Below are 19,221 nucleotides of genomic sequence, written 5' to 3' on the forward strand. Positions count from 1 at the left end.
GGGATAGATGTCAATGTCATCTTCTCTGAGCTGAAAGGGTTTGGCAAGCTGTGTGCTTGATGTTAAATTCTTGAGTAGCCAATAATGAGCCATTCACTGTCAGCAAAGATTAATTTATGAGTGTAATAATAGTTATATGCTTACTATTAAACATTTCTAAATGGACCTTGTGCACATATGGAATAAAGTCAGTTTTGTGACATCTCTTAACTCCGTTCCAGTTTCATTAACTTTTATTTTCTTCACCTGTTTCCACTGTCATTATTGTCAGCCTAGGGGCAGGCCTTTCTGAAACACTCATTTTAATTACAGCATGATAAGAATTCAGCCCCTTGTGATATTTATCAGCGAAACGCTCAAGAAATTTTTAATATATTGAAAATAAATCCTGTTTATAGCATGCTGCTTTCCCAACTGCAGAAGATTTCAGCAGTTCATATATCATGCATTTACCACCTTTTTAACATTTAAACAGAGCCTGGAATTTATGCCCTTTGATGACTCACCAGTCCCCACAGCTCAGATCTAATCATCACTCAAGAAGAAGTGGAAGAACTGAGCGAACACAACTAATGCTGCAGTGCTGACCAGGGCAGCAGAGCTGAGCAAAGTGGATTAATAAATTCCAAGATGATCTTATTCTTAGTGATACACATGGGCACCCCTGAACAGGCTGGGGCTGGTCCATACACTTGCAAGGCCAATTAATAGAGAAAGGGAGACTGCTAGGCACCCAAGGCAGAAGCTCATTATAAATGTTTATGGTAGACTTTTCCTGGGACTTGGGGTATCCAGCCCTTGGTGAACAAATGATTAACCATTTGCTAAGAGATGGGACAGATTATTGAACAAAATACTTGTCAAACTTGATTGAGTAGGCTTTGGCACAGAGGACCAGCTTTAACAAGCTAACTGTAGCTTATTATAGTCGGAAAACACTTCAGAGATCCACTGGCAAGGAAGTGTCCAAGGAAAGGACCAACTCCTCAGTACTGGGAGCCCTTAGCAATCAGTACTTCTGGCCTTTTTCCCTGCCATGTGGAAGGGTTGAACATAACAGCCAAATGTTTGGCACTGCTGTTAAATGTCCTTTTGCAACTGAACACAGTGAACTAGTTGTGCCTTCATCTGGGGGCTGGGGCTGTGACTGAGATCAGGCAGGGACTTGGCACATCCCTGACCCCGCTGGGCATTCCCAGCATCTCCTTTACTGGTGTGCATGACCACACAGCAGATGCACAGTTGGTGTGTTTAGGAGGTGCAAGGAGGAGCTTGCTGAAAAGATTCCCAGGATTAAGTCTGTTGCCAGCCCAATCTGCCAGAGGGGGGGGGTCTGCAAATCCCCCCAGCCTGCCTGGAGCCAGCTCTGCAACCATCTCCTTCATGATGCATGAGACTCAGCTTCTCGGAGGGGCTCACACCAAGGTCAGTAATTCATGTGCAGTGTAAAGCATCCAATTTCACCAAGGCTATGCTGATTTACCCCCTTTTATGATCTGACCATACATATTTATTTAAAATGCTGTCAGATTCAAGGCATCTTAGAGGCCTGTGGGGTCTGTATTGCCTTAGGATGAAATAGTGTACCGAGTGACATAAACCTCAGCACTGATACTTGGTATTTATGGGTGTTGTCTTTCCCTTCAAATGGATGCCTGACAAACAGCAGCAGAGTGAAGCAAGGTGGCTCAGCGATGAAAAGCTATGTTAGCATCAATAATAAAGTCATAACATATCCTCTCTTAAAGGCCTGACCCTGCCAAGGTGTTTCCTCGTTGGGATATGAATGAAAGCCAGAAATGGCAGAGGCACTTCTGCCAGCCAGAGAAAGGGAAGAAACAGAAAGATGCCAGTCAGCCAGAGCCAGAGCTCCCTCCTGGCAATCCCCCTCCAGAACTACTGAGAGGTGCCCCTCCAATTCTACCACAACCATGATATCCTGAGCCATTTCTCTCACTGCATTTTGTAATCTTTTTCTACCCCTCAAGCCATGTGGACTTGATGGAAGACAGTTCTAGGGAGATGGCACCTTTCTCGGACAGCAAAAACTTCAAAGCTGGCTTGCTGCTCATGGGCTGTTTCCACAACCATTTCACTTCAGGTACAGGCTCCTCTTCTCTCTTCTGCTTCACACAAATTACCCTCCTTCCACTCAAGGTTCCTCTTCACCTTCCTTCATTCTCTTGGTCTTGTTATTTTAATTTAATTTAACTTGGTTTAGTTAATTCTCTCTGATGAACTCCTGAAGAATTAAATATTTTAAAAATACGTCAGAGAATTCATTCTCTGTTTGTCAGCCATCACTCTGCTCATATCCTCCTTTTTCCCCTCCCCTCTGCCTTGCCTGATTAAACAAAACCTTTTTGGGTCAAGAACTCTCAGTAAACAGCAGCACACAGCATTATGTGCTCACACAATAGGCTTCTAACCTCAGCTGACCCTTCAAAAACTCTTAAACTTATACTGCCACCAATATCAACATAATTTCTGCTGTGAGATAGCAACGAATTACAAGACCTCCATTTTAAACTGTGATCCCTGTATTTGTCTTAAAGACCAATTTATGATAACTGCCAGACTGAAGTGTGGAGCACTGCAATCTCATGGAAAACCCTTGTGTTTATTTCTGAAAGCAATTTTTCAAAAAGGCTCCAGGACTACCCATATAGTTGTAACTACAGGAATATGCTGCAAGTAAATCAGTCTCCTTGGTGCTTATGCTATTATTGCTGGGAGTCAAGTCACCCCAAAATTATGGACATAGCCTGTGGTGATCAAGTGGATTCTCTCCATAGACAGCAAAGACAGACAGACATCCTCAGAGGCTGATTTGTCTTAGGTGTCAAAGATCCTCCACAAGACAGCTCCACAGATCTGCTTTCCAGGCAGTTCAGAAAACTTAAATAAGTAGAGATTCTCCTTGGGAAAGAAAATAAACTTCTCCTCCCAAACCAGCCTGTGCTTGTTTCTCCACAAAGACCTACTTTGTGGTCTATTTGTACTATCTCTACATTTGCATTCCACCTACCTTTTCATAGAATCACAGAATCATAGAATTGGGTGGGTTGGAAGGGACCTCAGAGATCATCAAGTCCAACCCTTGATCCACTACCACTGCAGTTACCAGACCATGGCACTGAGTGCCACATCCAGTCTCTTTTGAAATATCTCCAGGGATGGAGAATCCACTACTTCCCTGGGCAGCCCATTCCAATGCCTGATCACCCTCTCCGTAAAGAAATTCTTTCTAATATCCAACCTAAACTTCCCCTGGCACAACTTAAGACCATGCCCTCTTGTCTTGCTGAGAGTTGCCTGGGAAAAGAGACCAACCCCCCCGTGGCTACCCCCTCCTTTCAGGGAGTTGTAGAGAGTGATGAGGTCTCCCCTGAGCCTCCTCTTCTCCAGGCTGAACACCCCCAGCTCCCTCAGCCTCTCCTCATAGGATCTGTGCTCGAGTCCTTTCACCAGCCTGGTTGCCCTCCTTTGGACCTGCTCCAGGACCTCGATATCCTTCCTAAACTGAGGGGCCCAGAACTGGACACAGTTTATTTCAGTTTATTCTGCCTCACAACATTAAAAAACCTCTATAAAGACTGATATCACTTATGTTAAATTGAAAATATAACAGCTAAGAAAGATATCCTATGTGAATCAGAGATTTCACAAAATGCTAACACAGTAGCATTTGTTTTCAGTGTTTATTTGTGAGCCTTCAGACCCACTCCTAAATCTTAGAAGCTTTCCATTTTGTTTCAATTTTGTGACACCAGAGAGCTACCCTGCAGGAGACTCAAGTGCTGACCATCCCACTTAAAGTCAAAAGGAGTCACAACTTGTAAGGAAATAATTATATTGAGTCTGTTTATGAAATTGTTCAGTCTTTATGGTTGTGTTTCTTTCTTATCAGTTTAACCTGTTTCAATTCCTGTATTTTCAATTGCTTTCCTCTGGAGAAAACTGGTAGTGTACAAAAAGCAAGCAATGCATTTTCCCAAATTAAAGAGAGACAGCAGAATGAATCACTGCTTCATACAGTCTTTTTTGGAAGGTGAGCCAAGAGAGACATTGACTTAAAGAGTAAAGTAATTGGCACTTCAGGTTTTGATCTCACACACAGAACACATATAAGTTCAAGAGAACAGAGCATTCATTAGAATTGATACAGTGTAAATGAAATTAAAAAAAAAAAAAAAAAGCTTTATTGCTTTGTTTGGTTGGGTTTGTTGGTTTTTTCCTCCATTTTATTCAGGTTAAAAATAAGATGGACAAAATAGGTGAAATTTACCTGAGAAACTTCCTCATGTATTACAGCCTTGCAATTGCAATCCACTTACCTGAAGCTCCAGTAAAAGGTCCAAATCAGCTCATCTCAGCAAGCCTTTTGGATTTATTCAAGTGGGGTTGGACCAGGTAAGTAAAACAGAGTATTCCATTTCCTAGGACTGAAGGCTCCAGTCTCTGCTTTGCTCTGCTAGCAATTGGTGACCTTCAAAATGTGCTACAACAGCACAACATCTGCTTCCCAGACTTTCTCCAAAGAAGGAAGCAATGCAGTTGTACAGATCAATGAAACAAATGCAAATCAAGACACCAGCATTTCAATAACCCTTCTGCACTTTCCTTTTGTTTTGTTTCTAAAAAATGTGTCAATAGCAAGAGAGTCGCTCTGCAAAGCAGAGCAAAACTGAACTAGCATGGAATACTCTACATTCAGGAGAAAATTGTAGATTCTCAAGGTGAGAAATGTTGGGTTTTTTCCTGGTTTTTCATTGAAGAAATGCAACTGAACACACCAGAAAATTTGAGGCTGTAACTGGGAGAAGGGTAACGAAGAGCAGACCTGGTTGTTTTCCTCTTGGCTGCTCGGCCACAGCATTACTCAAAAATTTGAAGGGAGAATTAGTTGAGGGCTTTGGTATCAGGGACACACCAAGACTGAATTTGTTATTTTCCTCTTTCCATGACTTTGTTTCAGCCTTTGTAATTCAAGATTTAACTCTTTCCTTTGTGGAGTTAAATGTGGATGGTCACTATTAAATCTTATCTGCTATGAGGATCAAATTTTAGAAAAGTGAGATACCCTCCTTCTCCAGTGGGCATGTACTACAGCTTGTGAATACACAGCCTCTGGAAACATCTGTAGTTGCTGTTTTCAGGTAGAGATACTAGGTAAGATATTTTGGTTTGATGACTGTCCAAAAGATCGAACAAAGAAGACAGGAAACCAATATTTCAATATTTTGAAGGGATAGCTATAGGCCTGTTCATTTAATCATAGAATCATAGAATCGGCTGGGTTGGAAGGGACCTCAGAGATCATCAAGTCCATCCCTTGATCCACTACCGCTGCAGTTACCAGACCATGGCACTGAGTGCCACATCCAGTCTCTTTTTAAATATCTCCAGGGATGAAGAATCCACTACTTCCCTGGGCAGCCCATTCCAATGTCTGATCACCCTTTTGGTAAAGAAATTCTTTCTAATATCCAACCTAAACCTCCCCTGGCACAACTTGAGACCGTGCCCTCTTGTCTTGCTGAGAGTTGCCTGGGAAAAGAGACCAACTCCCCCTGGCTACCCCCTCCTTTCAGGGAGTTGTAGAGAGTGATGAGGTCTCCTCTGAGCCTCCTCTTCTCCAGGCTGTTACTCAGGGTAAAATCTCAGGAAGGCAAAATAGGTTGTCAATAAGGAATTAATCTGAACAGCATAAGTAATACCAGACGACATGGTTTAAGGAAAGATCAAAGTTCAAAAATAATTAAATTGCATTTTTGGTAGGATTACTAGTCTGACAAAATTTGCATTTGTTGAAATATCAGAATTATATAAGGCCATATGATTTTCTCATTCAAAAATAAAGAACTATTCAAAGCCTAAGAAAGCAAATAAAAAATTTACCAGAAACATTTTAAAATAAAATGCTAAATGGGAATGATCTTTCAAAAATAACACCTCTGGCAGGGTTTTCTTATCCAAATGTAGTTCAGGGGAGTTCATGGACTGGGAGGGTAAGCAAGACAAATGGTCTGCAAAGGCTGTGCTTGGCACTGGCTGTATGAGAGATAAAGACAGCTTCTAGAGAGAGGTCCAGACAGCAGGAAAATCTGGGCTTACCTTCTTTTAGTTAAAGAGCAAGGTACAATGACCAAAGAGCTAGGATCAGGAAATGTGCACTGTAAGTGAAATAAAAAATAAATTCATGCTGGCAAGAAAAAAACCCAACCCATTTTTAATGAGAGCAGACTGGAGAGAGTTCTGATGAGATCCCTACAACAGTTTGAAATTTCAAAAGCTGTAATGAGAGCCTGAAGAAGCTCACCACTTAAATTTTCTCTTTTCTTCACACTTGCATTTCTATCCATCCCCAGAAACAGCAAACACTCTCCCTATAGCAACGGTGCCAGCTTCTGCTGGATGTCTGCCCGTGACTGCTGGGACTGAGATGACTCCTGTATGGCCAAGACAAGAAAAAGCATTTATTCCAGATAAGGAGAGACACTTATGGGGTGCTCCTTCACAGGCAAAGGAGAGAAATGAGAAGTTCAGGCCTCAGATGCACTGAAGATGGCATCAGTGGTCCCATCCAGAGCTGCCCAAGGGAGGAAGCAGAGCTGGAGGACAGACACCATGGGCAGAGTTTGAGAAGACTAGGACTAGACTTTGCTAACAAGAAAGGAGGGTGAAGACCAAGGGTCAACTCCAAGGTTTAAAAAAAAGAAATAATTTGAGATGCTAACTTAAACTATTGCTTAAAAATTAATTTTAAAAGTGTCAGATTCCTGGAAGCAAGCTACAAAATTAAAAAGAAAAAAAAGAAGGTTGGAAGCAGTTAAATTGGGGCACAAAAATTTTGGTTTGTGTCTGCACATGAAATAAAACACTCCTGGATTGTGAGTAGAAAGTGGAAAATGTGGGGCTGAAGGAAGAAATGAGTGACAGCAGAAGATGCAAATAGCTATGGACAGATTAGGAGATCACCAGAAGACAGGCAAGGTTCACAGGCACCTCTAGAGGTCATCAAGTCCACTCTGCTCAGAGCAGGGTAACCCACAGGGTTACTCAGGTCTGTTCAGTTTGGTTTGGAGTATCTCCAAGAACAGGGACTCAGCAGCCCCTATGGGCAACCTATGGCAGTACCTGATCACCCTCAGAGTTAAAAAAAAAACAACTTGACTCCCTCTCCTTTGCTCCTCCTCTTCTAATATTTACCCACATGGATAAAATCCCTCTGAATTGAGTGCCAAAGAATCCATGGATTACAGGCACCTGATCCAATTTAGGTGGTGAAGCAGAGGGATTTAACAAGAAAGGGGGAATGACTGAATGGAAAGGAAGAGGCGTTCTTAACAGAGGTAATGAGAAGGTTTTCTACCAGAGAAGTCTGCTCCAGGGTCAGGACTGGAGAAAACAAATATCTGGAAGTGTAAAGGAGTGAGAGTGCTATGAAGGAGCCCTTAGGGAAAACTGTGATGGGGACCAGAGCCATTGCCATGGGGACCACAGCAGGAACATCGAGCTCTTGGGCTAAAGCCATGTGCCTCCTCACTTCACATCAAGTTCCATTCTTCTGCATAAAGCAGAAAAGCCATCACAGAGAACTACCTTAAAGAACCAGGAGGTTAAGGTATTCTCCAAGACTGGAAACAGGGATTTGGATTTCTTGAAGCAGGGATGTGAAATGAACACAGATGAGTATCACAAAAGGTAAGCTATGGATTAGCTCCCTTTCTAGTCTCTAATAATATTCTCCCTCAGTGTCTGGGTAGTGAAGCACGTACCAAGAAGAAGAGTCACTTATAAAGAATACTGTCACATCTAAGGTTTTCTGTAAATCTGAGATGTTTTTAAGAATAAAACTGATCAAGGACTACAAATTTAATGAAGCTGTCCAAATACACACATTTTGAAAAAATAAGAATTCCAAGAACACAGAACTTTTTATTGTACCAAGCAAGTGGTTAAGAACATTCAGATTCAGATATCTGAAACTTGGCAAGTTTTAAGTAGGAGTCAAGCAGATATTTTTGAAGCAGAGTAGTTTAAAACCAGGGACAGTTGAAACAACTTTTCGGTACATAATGGAGAATCAGTCTTTTCAGTCCTTAAACTAACGTTGCATTTCTTCATAGCAAGGTAGTTTCTGATTTAGGCAGACCATAAAATCTAAGCACAGGAATCTTCCTGTCGAGTTTGATTTGAATTCAGAATAGCTGATCATAATGGTTTAGTCAGTTTGTTAAAATGAATTTGTCTTAGCAATGAAAGAAGCAAGGTGTTTTCCTCTTGTAAATTCCAGCTCCGTACCACTCCCTGTTGGAAGGTCTTCTTTCTGAAATAGCAAGATGATCATCAGTGTAGATTGTATTGAGACCAGAATAATTTTCAAAACATAAAAAAATCCCCAAGCCTCCATTTACTGTTACACAGGAACACAATTTGGTTTTATGCCATTGCATAATAGATAATTAATTCAGTTGATATAGGTTAAAACTAGCAGAACCTATTAGTATTTGAAAGCCTTTACCAAAGGTTTAATCTCACAGGTAGATAGTAACACAACCAGCTAACCAACCATTTCCTAACTCTTGACAGACATGAAGCCATTTTCCCAGATTTTGACCAGTTCATTTCACTATAAGTCCTTTAAAACAGTGTTATAACATCCCTTTGCCTTCATGCTTATAGTTATGTGAGGATGTGTGTGTGCGGAGGTGTAATTCTGAGATACTTGAAGCTTTCCAATGGGTTTGGAACCACATTTTCCAGACATTCTGCTAGCATCAGTTTGAGGATGCACATATCATCTCTCTTGCAGGCAATTGCTCTCAAAGGCACATCCTGGGTCACTGTTCATATAGAGTTGTTTGTTCTCTTCAGAAGGACAGGAGAGGAAAAATTCAGATCCTTCACCATTAAAAAGGGATGGAATAGTTAATGACTGAAACAGTTTGTTGAGAGCATTTCAAATAAGAGATTGAAATGCTGGATAAGGGGAAGCACTTTGAAGATTGTGTTCAAGTTCCATCTTTGAAGAGAGACAAAAAGAAGTAGACAGGCTTAGTGGAAGAGGTTATTCAAGGTGAGAAGCCATCACTGCTCCTGAATATGAAAGTAGCACTTAATACAATGTTCTTTTCCTGTGGATATAGAAACAAGGCAACATGGTCACACTGAATTTTAACTTGTCAGTGACCACAGTGGCTTCCCCTCCCACTCAGCCATTGGCAGTGGGGCCCAGGGGTATCATAAGTCAAGTGCAGTGAGGGTGCATATTCACTGCTTCAACAAGACCACCTATAAGTCTTGGTCTGGTTAGACTACAACACCAGGCTCTGGATAAAGCAAGGACATTGCCTTTAAAATGTATGTGCATGCATGCATATATACCCCACTCTGCAGACTTTTAGCTCCCTGCTCTGATACCTGCTAAAGGAGGCTGGGTGAGGGAGCTTTTGGAGGGAGATGTGAAGTCAGTTCCCAAAACAGTAGTGTGAAAACAGCCAAGCACCACTTGCAACACAGAGCCCTTTTGACAGGTACACAAAAGACCTCCCAAGGAATTTTCCAAATACTTCAGAAAAGGCTAAACTAAAGAGCATTTCCAAGATCTCTGGAATTTCCTATTAACATCAGCTAGCTAGTTGTACGAGTGATTTGAATAATTCTGTGAGGCAAAGAGAGCCAAGGGAAACTGCAGAGAGTCCCAGACAGGGAATCCATACCCATGGTTTCAAATAAAATTTCAGGTGATCCATTATGAAGTTTCCATATTGCAAGAGATATGTAAAAATATCACATCATGCTTGCACACTGAAAAAAAATGATCAAGAAACTTTTAATTTTGCCTAAGATGTGTTTGTAAATGCTGCAGATACTTTTAATGTATGTATTGTTTATCCAGCATCTACTGCTGACCCTTTCTTTCCATTAGTAGACCCTTTGACATGGTCTCCTATAGCATTTTCCTCCAGAAGCTGGTGGCTCATGGCATATACATGTATGTTCCTCATGGGGTTAAAAACTGGCTGTGTGGCAGGGTGCAGAGAGTTGTAGTCAATGGAGTTAAACCCACTGGGTCACTGGTCACCAGTGGTGTTCCTCAGGGCTCAGTGCTGGGGCTGGCCTTGGTCAATATCTTCATTAATGATCTAGATGAGGGAATTAAGGGCTTCCTTAATAAGTTTGAAGATGACATCAAGTTGGGTGGGAGTGTTGATCTGCTTGAGGGTAGTCAGGCTCTGGACAGGCTGGACAAGTGAGCCAAGGTCAATAAAATGAAGTTTAACAAGGCCAAGTGCTGGGTCCTGCACTTTGATCATAACAACCCCAGGAAATGCTACAGGCTTGGGGAGGAGTGTCTGGAAAGCTACCAGGCAGAAAAGGACGTGGGGGGTGCTGGTTGACAGCCAGATGAATATGAACAAGTAGTGTGCCCAGGTGGCCAAGAAGGCCACCAGCATCCTGGCTTGTATCAGGAGTAGTGTGGCCAGTATGAGAGGGGAAGTGATGGTGCCCCTGTGCTCAGCATTGGTGAGGCTGCACCTCAAGTACTGTGTTCAGTTCTGGGCCCCTTGTTACAAGAAAGACATTGAGGTGCTGGAGTGAGTCCAGAGAAGGGCAACCAAGGTAGTGAAGGGTCTGGAGAACAAGTCCTGTGAGGAGAGGCTGAGGGAATTGGGAATGTTTAGTTTGGAGAAGAGTAGGCTGAGAGGAGGCCGTATTGCTCTCCACGACTACCTGAAAGGAGGCTGTAAGGAGGTGGGTGCTGGCCTCTTCTCTGAAGTGAATAATGACAGGACCAGAGATTGTCCTGAAGTTGTACCAGGGGAGGTTTAGATGAGATCTGAGGAAGAATTTCCTTTCTGAGAGAGTAGTCAGGCATTGGAGTGGGCTGACCAGGGTGATGGTGGAGTCACCATCCCTAGAGGTACTTAAAAGCTGTGTAGATGAGGCCCTTCAGGACATGCTGTAGTGGGTTATCCAGATATTGATGTATGTATTTTATTTGGGGGAAATGTTGACAGCTGGACACAGTGATCTTAAAGGTCTTGTGCAACCCCGATGATTCTGTAATTACAAATGTCTTGGTCATGCGTCTGACTTTTGGAAAGCAATAAAATGCTGTCATCTGCAGAAACAGGGAGATATAAATTATGTTTCATTACATTAATGGGATGAAGAAAAGCCAGAAACGTTTTTCCACTCATGTAACAAAAGTTACTAAGGCAAAACAGGCAAAGTGAAAAACTGATATATTGCATCACAAAAAAATGTGAGGGAGATCAAATAAATATCAGTGTTATTTCAAGCTTTATTTCTTTCATGAGTTGCATTTTTCCAAGGACATGTTTAAAAAATCCTCTCTACAACACATACACCATTTTCTGCTCAATAGCAACACAATTCCATAAGATCCCCACCAAACCAAAAAAAACCCAGCAAACCCAAACTAGCAAAACTTCTTCCCATCTCAAAAAATAAGCCCTTATAATAAGCCTGCTTCTTTAGTTCAAGGCTCTGCAATGTATTTGACTGGGTGTAGAGCAGCAAGTAAACACAAATATTACTGCAGCTTCTGCAGCCACTAATGTCTTATTTTTCTGAAATCCCAAAGACTGGTATAATTACATACTGCAAGAGGCAAAACAATTTATGAAAAAAAAATGCCATATTCCCTTATTAAAAATTAAACAGGACTTTCATGATCAGCTACTTCAAATATGTGTGAATACTGACAGCTAGAAACCAGGCTCTGCAGATTGCTCCTGAAGCTGAAGTCGGGTAAGAGAAAAAAAATCACAACGACAGAAGAGCACCTGCTTGGAGCTCTTACAAGATCATTTAGCCAATGCCAGATAAAAGTGAACATTTCTTCAAAACCCTATATCAAGAGGAAGAAAAGAGAAATACTATCTTCTGCTGGTAAAAAAAAAAAAATAAAAATCAACTTCTCCAGGATTAAGTCTCTTTTTTCTTTTAACAGGTTTTAGCTTTTAATTATGAAAAGCCTTCATGAGGGATTTCTATCTTTTTGTAAACTTAATTCACAGAATGTCCTAAATAGCTGCAGACATATTAGTAAGTCTTTGATACATTAATGTAGCAAGCTGATGTGCATTTTCTGAACAACAGTGAAACAAGGCTTTAAAAAGTACACCATCCATATTTCTTGTACAGTTCATATGTAGTTATATGATTGGTATTGTAGATATTGTGAAAAACAACAAAGAATTCAATGCATTGAACTCCTTTAGCTGCCCACAGCTTACAAAACCTAATAGTACTTTGGGCTGCAAAAGATGGTCATTTCTTCCTCTGAGAGGAACTGCCTTTATCTACTCATTTTAATTTCTTTAGTGAATTTGAGTTAGTGTTTAATAAGAATTTTGTTCCTCATAAACCTGAAAAGACAACTCATGGGAAGCCAACAATATTATTTAGATACCATCATCAGAATAAAGCCTTTCTGCAAAAAAACCCCTAAAATAACTGCTGGAGTAGAAAATGAGGATGAAGGTCACAGAAGTGTAACAGCATTTGTGGGAGAAGGGTTGAAAGCAAGGAGCTTTTCTGAGTTTTATTTTTTAAAATTCCTCTTTGTAAGATCCTAGATCTCAAAAGAAGGGTTATGCCAAAGACACCTCCTAAAGCAAGAACAATCTGTGTCAGTCCCTCAACCTGCTTCAAAAGTCTCCAGGATTATAAGTAAAGGCTCTGTATAATTCCTTATATTGGAACTGGGAATTAGGGTATGGAACCCTCTTCAGGAAAGAATGCAAGTGCAGTGAGTCTTGTGAAAAGGTAATTTGAAAACTGAGGGACTGATTTCTCCAATTCAATAGTTGTGAGCCTGAGATGCAGCCTCCCTTCTTCCTCATGGGAAACAGAAGGAAGAGAGTAGCCTACACCAAAGCCATCCTCTTTCACTTAAGACTACTGAAATTTTGTGGAGTCACCTGGTACATTTCCAGCCTCATTCCTCAGCTACCCAGCCTTATCCACTCACAGTCCCCAACACAGAATATAAAGCTGTACTGAGGTTTTAGCACTAAATATCGATGCTTTCCATGCCATCAGCACTTCTTGTTCCTTGAAGTAAACATTCTGCAGTTCTTTATGAAGGAAAGTGTTTCAGAATAGGCATGTGCTATTGCATCACCCCAAACACAGAGTTAGGAAGCATTTATTTTAATATCTCCTCTCATATTACTTGAGAATTAAACGATATAATGTTGTCATAATGAAATGACAAATATGAAGCTAAATTGATGTCAGTATTAGTACTAAAAAGAACAAAAAAGTTCATTATTCTTACCTTTTACTCCTTCATTTGAAGTAGTTTGACTCCTGGATAAAAGAAAAAATGTGTAGTACAGGACAATGTACAGTTTACAGTGCAATCACATATTTATGCAAGAAATTATGGTTAGCCAGTTGTGTGGAACTTCCTTGATGACTCAGTGCCCTTTTTGTCTTTTGAAACTCTACTCCAAATAACAAGTAAACCCTTCTGCAACATTCCAGTGAGTGCAATAAATATTTGATTGGAACTCAATAGGAATAGCAGGGTGTATCAGCTCAGAAGAGAAACATATCTTGTTTTTCCTGGAAAAAAAAATCAATCTAAAATTGTCCCAAATATCTTCAGATGCCTAAATCCTTTCTTGAGCTCACATAATTTGAAAGCATGAAAAGCTTCTTCTGCCTGGACTCCCACTATGCTCTTTTAAGATGAGATTTTCAAAGGAAAGAATGATTGAGCTCAAAGTCAAAGCAGGCAAAACACATCTGCATATTCTGTTTGACTGCCTCATCAGAGGTAGGTCATTAAACTCAGCTACAGCAAGTCTGGACCTACTCATCTGAGGTCCCTATAATGATGCTGATACTTCTGCTGAGTAGTTTATCTATTTTCTGCCTTCCTTCTGCCAGAAAAGACATGCACATTACTTTCAATTGAAAGAAAAAAATAAATCAACACATCAAAAACCAAAATGAAACAAAAAACCAAAACAAACTAGTAAAAATCCCCAGTTTTAGGAAAAAAATGAATAATCTTTCCAACTGAGATCATACTTAGACTAACCAGGTAAAAGCTAAATTAGCAAACCACAATCTTTATTAGAACAAACATAACCATGGTGGACTGCACCCTAGAGCCTTCTTACATAAATATTCTATTCTCAATAAACATCTGATAAATAGAAGCCTTTTTTTCCTTTCCTTTCCTTTCCTTTCCTTTCCTTTCCTTTCCTTTCCTTTCCTTTCCTTTCCTTTCCTTTCCTTTCCTTTCCTTTCCTTTCCTTTTCCTTTCCTTTCCTTTCCTTTCCTTTCCTTTCCTTTCCTTTCCTTTCCTTTCCTTTCCTTTCCTTTCCTTTCCTTTCCTTTCTTTCCTTTCCTTTCCTTTCCTTTCCTTCCCTTTCCTTTCCTTCCCTTTCCTTTCCTTCCCTTTCCTTTCCTTCCCTTTCCTTCCCTTTCCTTCCCTTTCCTTCCCTTTCCCTCTTCTCTTCTCTCTTCTCTTCTCTTCTCTTCTCCTTTTTCTTCTCCTTTTTCTTTTTCTTTTTCTCTTTCTTTTTCTTTTTTTCTTTTCTGTGCTGGTAAACCAGCATTTTAATGGCTATTTTATCCATCTAAAAGTTCACAAAAGTCTGGACCAAAGACTGATTGTTGTGCATGGAAATCTGTGGCCTTGTAACTTCAGGGACCTTTGAGCTATGGTTCTTTGCTGTGTAATTGTAAGCTTTATTACATGCTCCCTCCCAAATTCTTAGCAAGCACCATAAATCAAGTGCTGGTTGGGACTCCAAAGACACAGTCTCATGGCTTACCCTACAAGAATTAAACCAAGTTCTTATCCAGAAACAATGTTTATTTAAAATACTTCTATCCACAAATCATGTTTCCTCAAAAGAGAGTTATCCAGCACCCATCAATTTCCTGTTCTGCATATGGGCAAGGAAGACAGAATGGGGTTTTGTGTCCCACTGCACCTGTGCATTTAAGAGCAAAGTCTCTTCCCACAACAAATATCTAGAATTATGCATTATCTGAAAGAGCAGAGTCAGCATCAAAGAAAGCATTTCTCATTCTTATGCATGACACCAGAAGTGATGGGGACATGGAATGGGAAGGTGTAATATGTCATGTTGCCTTCTATGTTCTGTTTTTGCTACAGCTCATAGTTTCAACAAGACAAGTAGTATTTCATGAAAGAAGGACACATAAATTTCATCTATTTACCATGTGACTTCTCTCTGTTAGCAGAATAGGCAAAAGGGTTCATTTCCACATAAAAATAATAAACCAGGGTTCTGTTACAGGCTTGCCATGAAATCAGCATTTGGCCTCTGCATATCCCTCTGTGCTTGAACCAATCTCATGAGGAAATAAATACAAAAATGTGCAACTGTTTTGAGGTTATTCTTGTGTAAAAACTGAAGTGTCTTAATATCTAAATAAAAGAGATCATTCGTGCCAGTACAGTGAACATGTGCTGTCTCAGGCACAGGTCCCTGCTGAGTAAGGAGTAAATCTTAGAATCATAGAATCATAGAATCATAGAATCATAGAATCCTAGGGGTTTAATCCTATTGATTAAACATTGATGTCAAAATTATAACTGTTATTTTTTTACTCTCCTATCCTAAAATGTTTTTTTACTCCTTTGCTAGTATGAATGATATCAAAACCTTCTTGATAGCATACAGCAAGACTCAATGCTTTCTCAAGGGTGCAGTAGCCCACAGAGAGAAGTGGAAATTCATTAAATTGTCTTGTCATTAAAAAAGGAAATCGCACAACCACCCAGAGAGCACCCTGGCATTTATAACTGAAAAGGGAGAAAGGATTACTTTCAGGAAGACACTTCTTGAAATAACAGCTTATAAATATTTCTAATAAAACACAAGATGTCTGAAGGGCAAATGAATTAATGAAAACAGGTTTCCTATTGATCAGGGGAGAGTTGGGCGATGCAATCGCTCTCCTGTCTCCTGCCCAAACACACCCATTAAATTTGCCTTCCCTCCTCTCTGCCTTCCCTCCTCTCCACATCCCCTGGGATTTCTCCATCTCCTTTTGCATTGTCCATCCCCCCAGGGCAGCTGCTCTGGATCTGTGCCCATGTGGATCAGCTGGAGGGCTGAAGCCCTGAGGACAATACAGGGTCCTCAGGTCTGTCCCACTGCCCCCCCCCTCTGAGAGGGGCACAGGTTTGGGGTCTCTCCTTTGACCAGCCATTGCTTTTCATGAAATACATGGAAACTTTATTGGCTTTGAGATTTACACTCCCTTTATAGTTAGCTCAGGATGGCCAGCAGGTTGAAAATGTTATTACATATAGGCAGACAGTAGGATCACACAAACTGCATTTCCTTGGGTTAATGGAAATAATAATGAAAAATACAGTAGGTAGATTGATAACACAGCACAACATTCAGTGTCTGTAACTGTGAAACTGCTGTGACTATAAAGAGTTCAATCAGGACAAAAAGAAGCAGCAAAGGGAGCAAATATTTCCTTTTCATTGCCACTGCAGAGACACAGCGGGCTCAAAAATTACCTGCAGGTCTCACTTTGGGAGCCTTTTTCATTTCTTTTAATCCTAGTATATAGTCTGATCTCCTTCAGTTAGCTCCCTTATAAAGTAAAATACCATGCTGCATACTACATGACTTGTAAGCCCTACCTGGAGTTCAGCTTTTTTTGCTGAAGATCCTAAGGGAAGGGAGAAAAATCTTGGCATTATCACAGACACTGAGGTCACAGCCTCCAGCCTATCTGCTGAAAGACAGTTTTCATTCTTGCAGCTGTTAATACTCAATTTTATGATGATAACATATTCTTTCATAGTTTATTCTTTCCCTGATTTGTTTAGTCTTCTAATCTCACATCATAGGAAAAAAGAAAAATGGATAATCTAGCATTACCCAACAGAAGGCAGGCTCCTTGGGAGCCATTAAATAGAGTAGGAAACTTACCACCTCTACACACAGGGTTTTATTGCATTTGTGATGATGCTTTCTTTGAATATATATATGTATTTACTAGACTAGCAAAGACTAACTGTGCACATCACAGAGCAGCCTCTTAAAAATGTGCCTGGGCTGAGTGGACTTGCTTGGTGGTAAAAACACCTGCCCTGTGGAAGAGGACATCTGGCTAAACCCCACTCACAGTGACATGTTTTACTTTGGTGGCAGCAGGCACTCTGATGGAGATAACTGAGTTTAGATATTGGGGATCTTAGGGTTGTGATCTGTTGGGGCTGTGTTACAGGCTTACTTTCAACTTTATTGGGAAACACTTTACAAATTAGAATAAAGGAAACATAGTGAAATTAAAAGAATATTTCTGTCCTTGCTGCCTTTGCTAACCAGGCTTTATTGAACAGCTATCACCTTTTGCTCCTTACTAGGTATCAGCTGGCACAGTCCTACTGAGGTCTCCAGTTCTTCTACCTACAGACACAACATCCTTCAGATGTGTGCACAGCAGGTTTGGGCTTTCTATAAAGACTTCTGTCTTACTTGTGCTCTTTCACTGGCCTGGACATCTGTAGTTTGGCTTCCAACAGCTCCTGGATTTTCTGGCACATGGTAGAGGCCCTAAAAGTAAAGCCCAAACCAACTGGTTCTCCAAGCAGCTGCCACCTAGATCTTCTGGGAGGCTGAGCTGAAGGGTTCTGCCTCCTCTCAGCAAGACCAAAAAAAAACCCTACATACAACAATGGCCTCAGTTCAAGGTTCCTGAGCTCTCTACCATGGCCCAGGGCTTGCCCAAATCTTGTAGTGATTAAGACACTCCCTCTTCCAGTTCCAGTATCTGGAAAAGCCCAGTAGCAAGAATATCTACTTCTCTACCATGCCCTGACTTCGTAGAACCTTGAACCCAAGTCTTCTGGCATACATCTGCCAAGATACACATCTGCACCAGAGAGTCCAACTCATACAACTCAAGAATTCCTCATTATCAACTAAACATCTTTCTCTCCACGGCACATTCACTGAATTATCTTTAGATGCTCATCCTTTTGCCACTGAGTCTTTGTAAATCTTCCATTTTTGCACTATAGTCCTCCCAAAAATGGAATTTCAACCTAATGGAAATTTCCATGATGGAGTAATAGTACATTTCTTTTTATTTTCAACACTGAAGAGTGCAGTTCTAAATAACAGTCACATTAATATCTCATTAGGACAGTTGAAAAGATTTAATGGCTGTTTAATAAGCTACAGTCGAGATATCTTTTCTTCAAAGAATTCTTACAAATATTGTGTATTTTAAATTGGATTCAGTTGGGTCTCTGTCATAATTTTATATGGATAAAAAGTGAAAGGCTGTACCTTATATGGGACATTTTTTCCTCTACTTTTAATACTATATTAAAATACAGCATTTTCAAACATCTTTCATTTAAAGGCTCTCAAAAAAATACCTTCCAATTTCACTACCCTTGTTCTGAACTGAAGGAAGTACTTTGGATGAAGTTTCTTGCAGTAAGTACCTCGCATGCAAAGCAACAGAATTCTTCTGCAAGAGCAGCTGTTCCTCCCTCCTCCAATTTGAGCAGCTTATATATTTAAGATAGGATTTCATCTTAAAAGCTATTGTAGGCAGTCAGCCAGACCATAAGTTCTGTCAGGCAGGCTAAACACACACAGACACATAAAAGTACCCAAGGGAAAAGATAATTTTTAAACAATGTTTGCTTTGATGTTCTGTACCCATAAAGCTTACCCAGGTGCTGTTGTTGAGGTAGCCCATACTCCCAGAATATCCAGGCTGGTAGATGCTATCAGGTTGTGTTTTCTTCTGCAGTCGGTCCAGGAAAGCATTATTTACCCTTAAAGTACAACAAAAACAACAACAAACAAAAATGATTGAAACTAGCTGAGGAGTTCACAAACCTCTGAATTTTATCATTATGTGAGTAGCTTTCCCTGTTCTCAGTTCAATACCCAGCTTCTTATGTTTTTCAACTGAATAGTCATGGACTGGGATGTGATAGGGTGGATTTCATTTCAGCCCACTGGGGGCATCTTTGTCCTGTTATCAGGAGGGATTAAAAGGCTTCCCTCAGCTGCTGTGAGATGTGCACCAAAATTCTCCACAGAAAGGTGACCTGCATGCCCCTACCTACCTCCTCAGGGCACTGAGCTACTTTCACAGTTCACCTTAGGTAGTCTTTAACAGAATCATAGAATGGGTTGGGTTGAA

At 40.6% G+C, this 19,221-nt stretch overlaps 1 protein-coding gene across 1 annotated transcript in view; it reads right to left on the reverse strand.

Annotated features, from left to right (window-relative positions):
- Positions 1-7,956: 7,956 nt before the first annotated feature.
- Positions 7,957-19,221, reverse strand: part of EPSTI1 (epithelial stromal interaction 1) — a 57,098-nt gene continuing 45,833 nt past the window's right edge. Inside the window, exons 10-12 of the mRNA XM_008504877.2 lie at positions 18,742-18,847; positions 13,319-13,350; positions 7,957-8,332 (exon numbers count right to left, since the gene is read on the reverse strand). Of these exons, the coding sequence (XP_008503099.2) occupies positions 13,330-13,350; positions 18,742-18,847 (127 nt within the window). The 3' untranslated portion in view covers positions 7,957-8,332; positions 13,319-13,329. The remainder of the gene's footprint in view (positions 8,333-13,318; positions 13,351-18,741; positions 18,848-19,221) is intronic.

The sequence above is a fragment of the Calypte anna genome, chromosome 1, assembly GCF_003957555.1.
Source record: "Calypte anna isolate BGI_N300 chromosome 1, bCalAnn1_v1.p, whole genome shotgun sequence".
In the NCBI taxonomy this organism is placed as follows: Eukaryota; Metazoa; Chordata; class Aves; order Apodiformes; family Trochilidae; genus Calypte; species Calypte anna.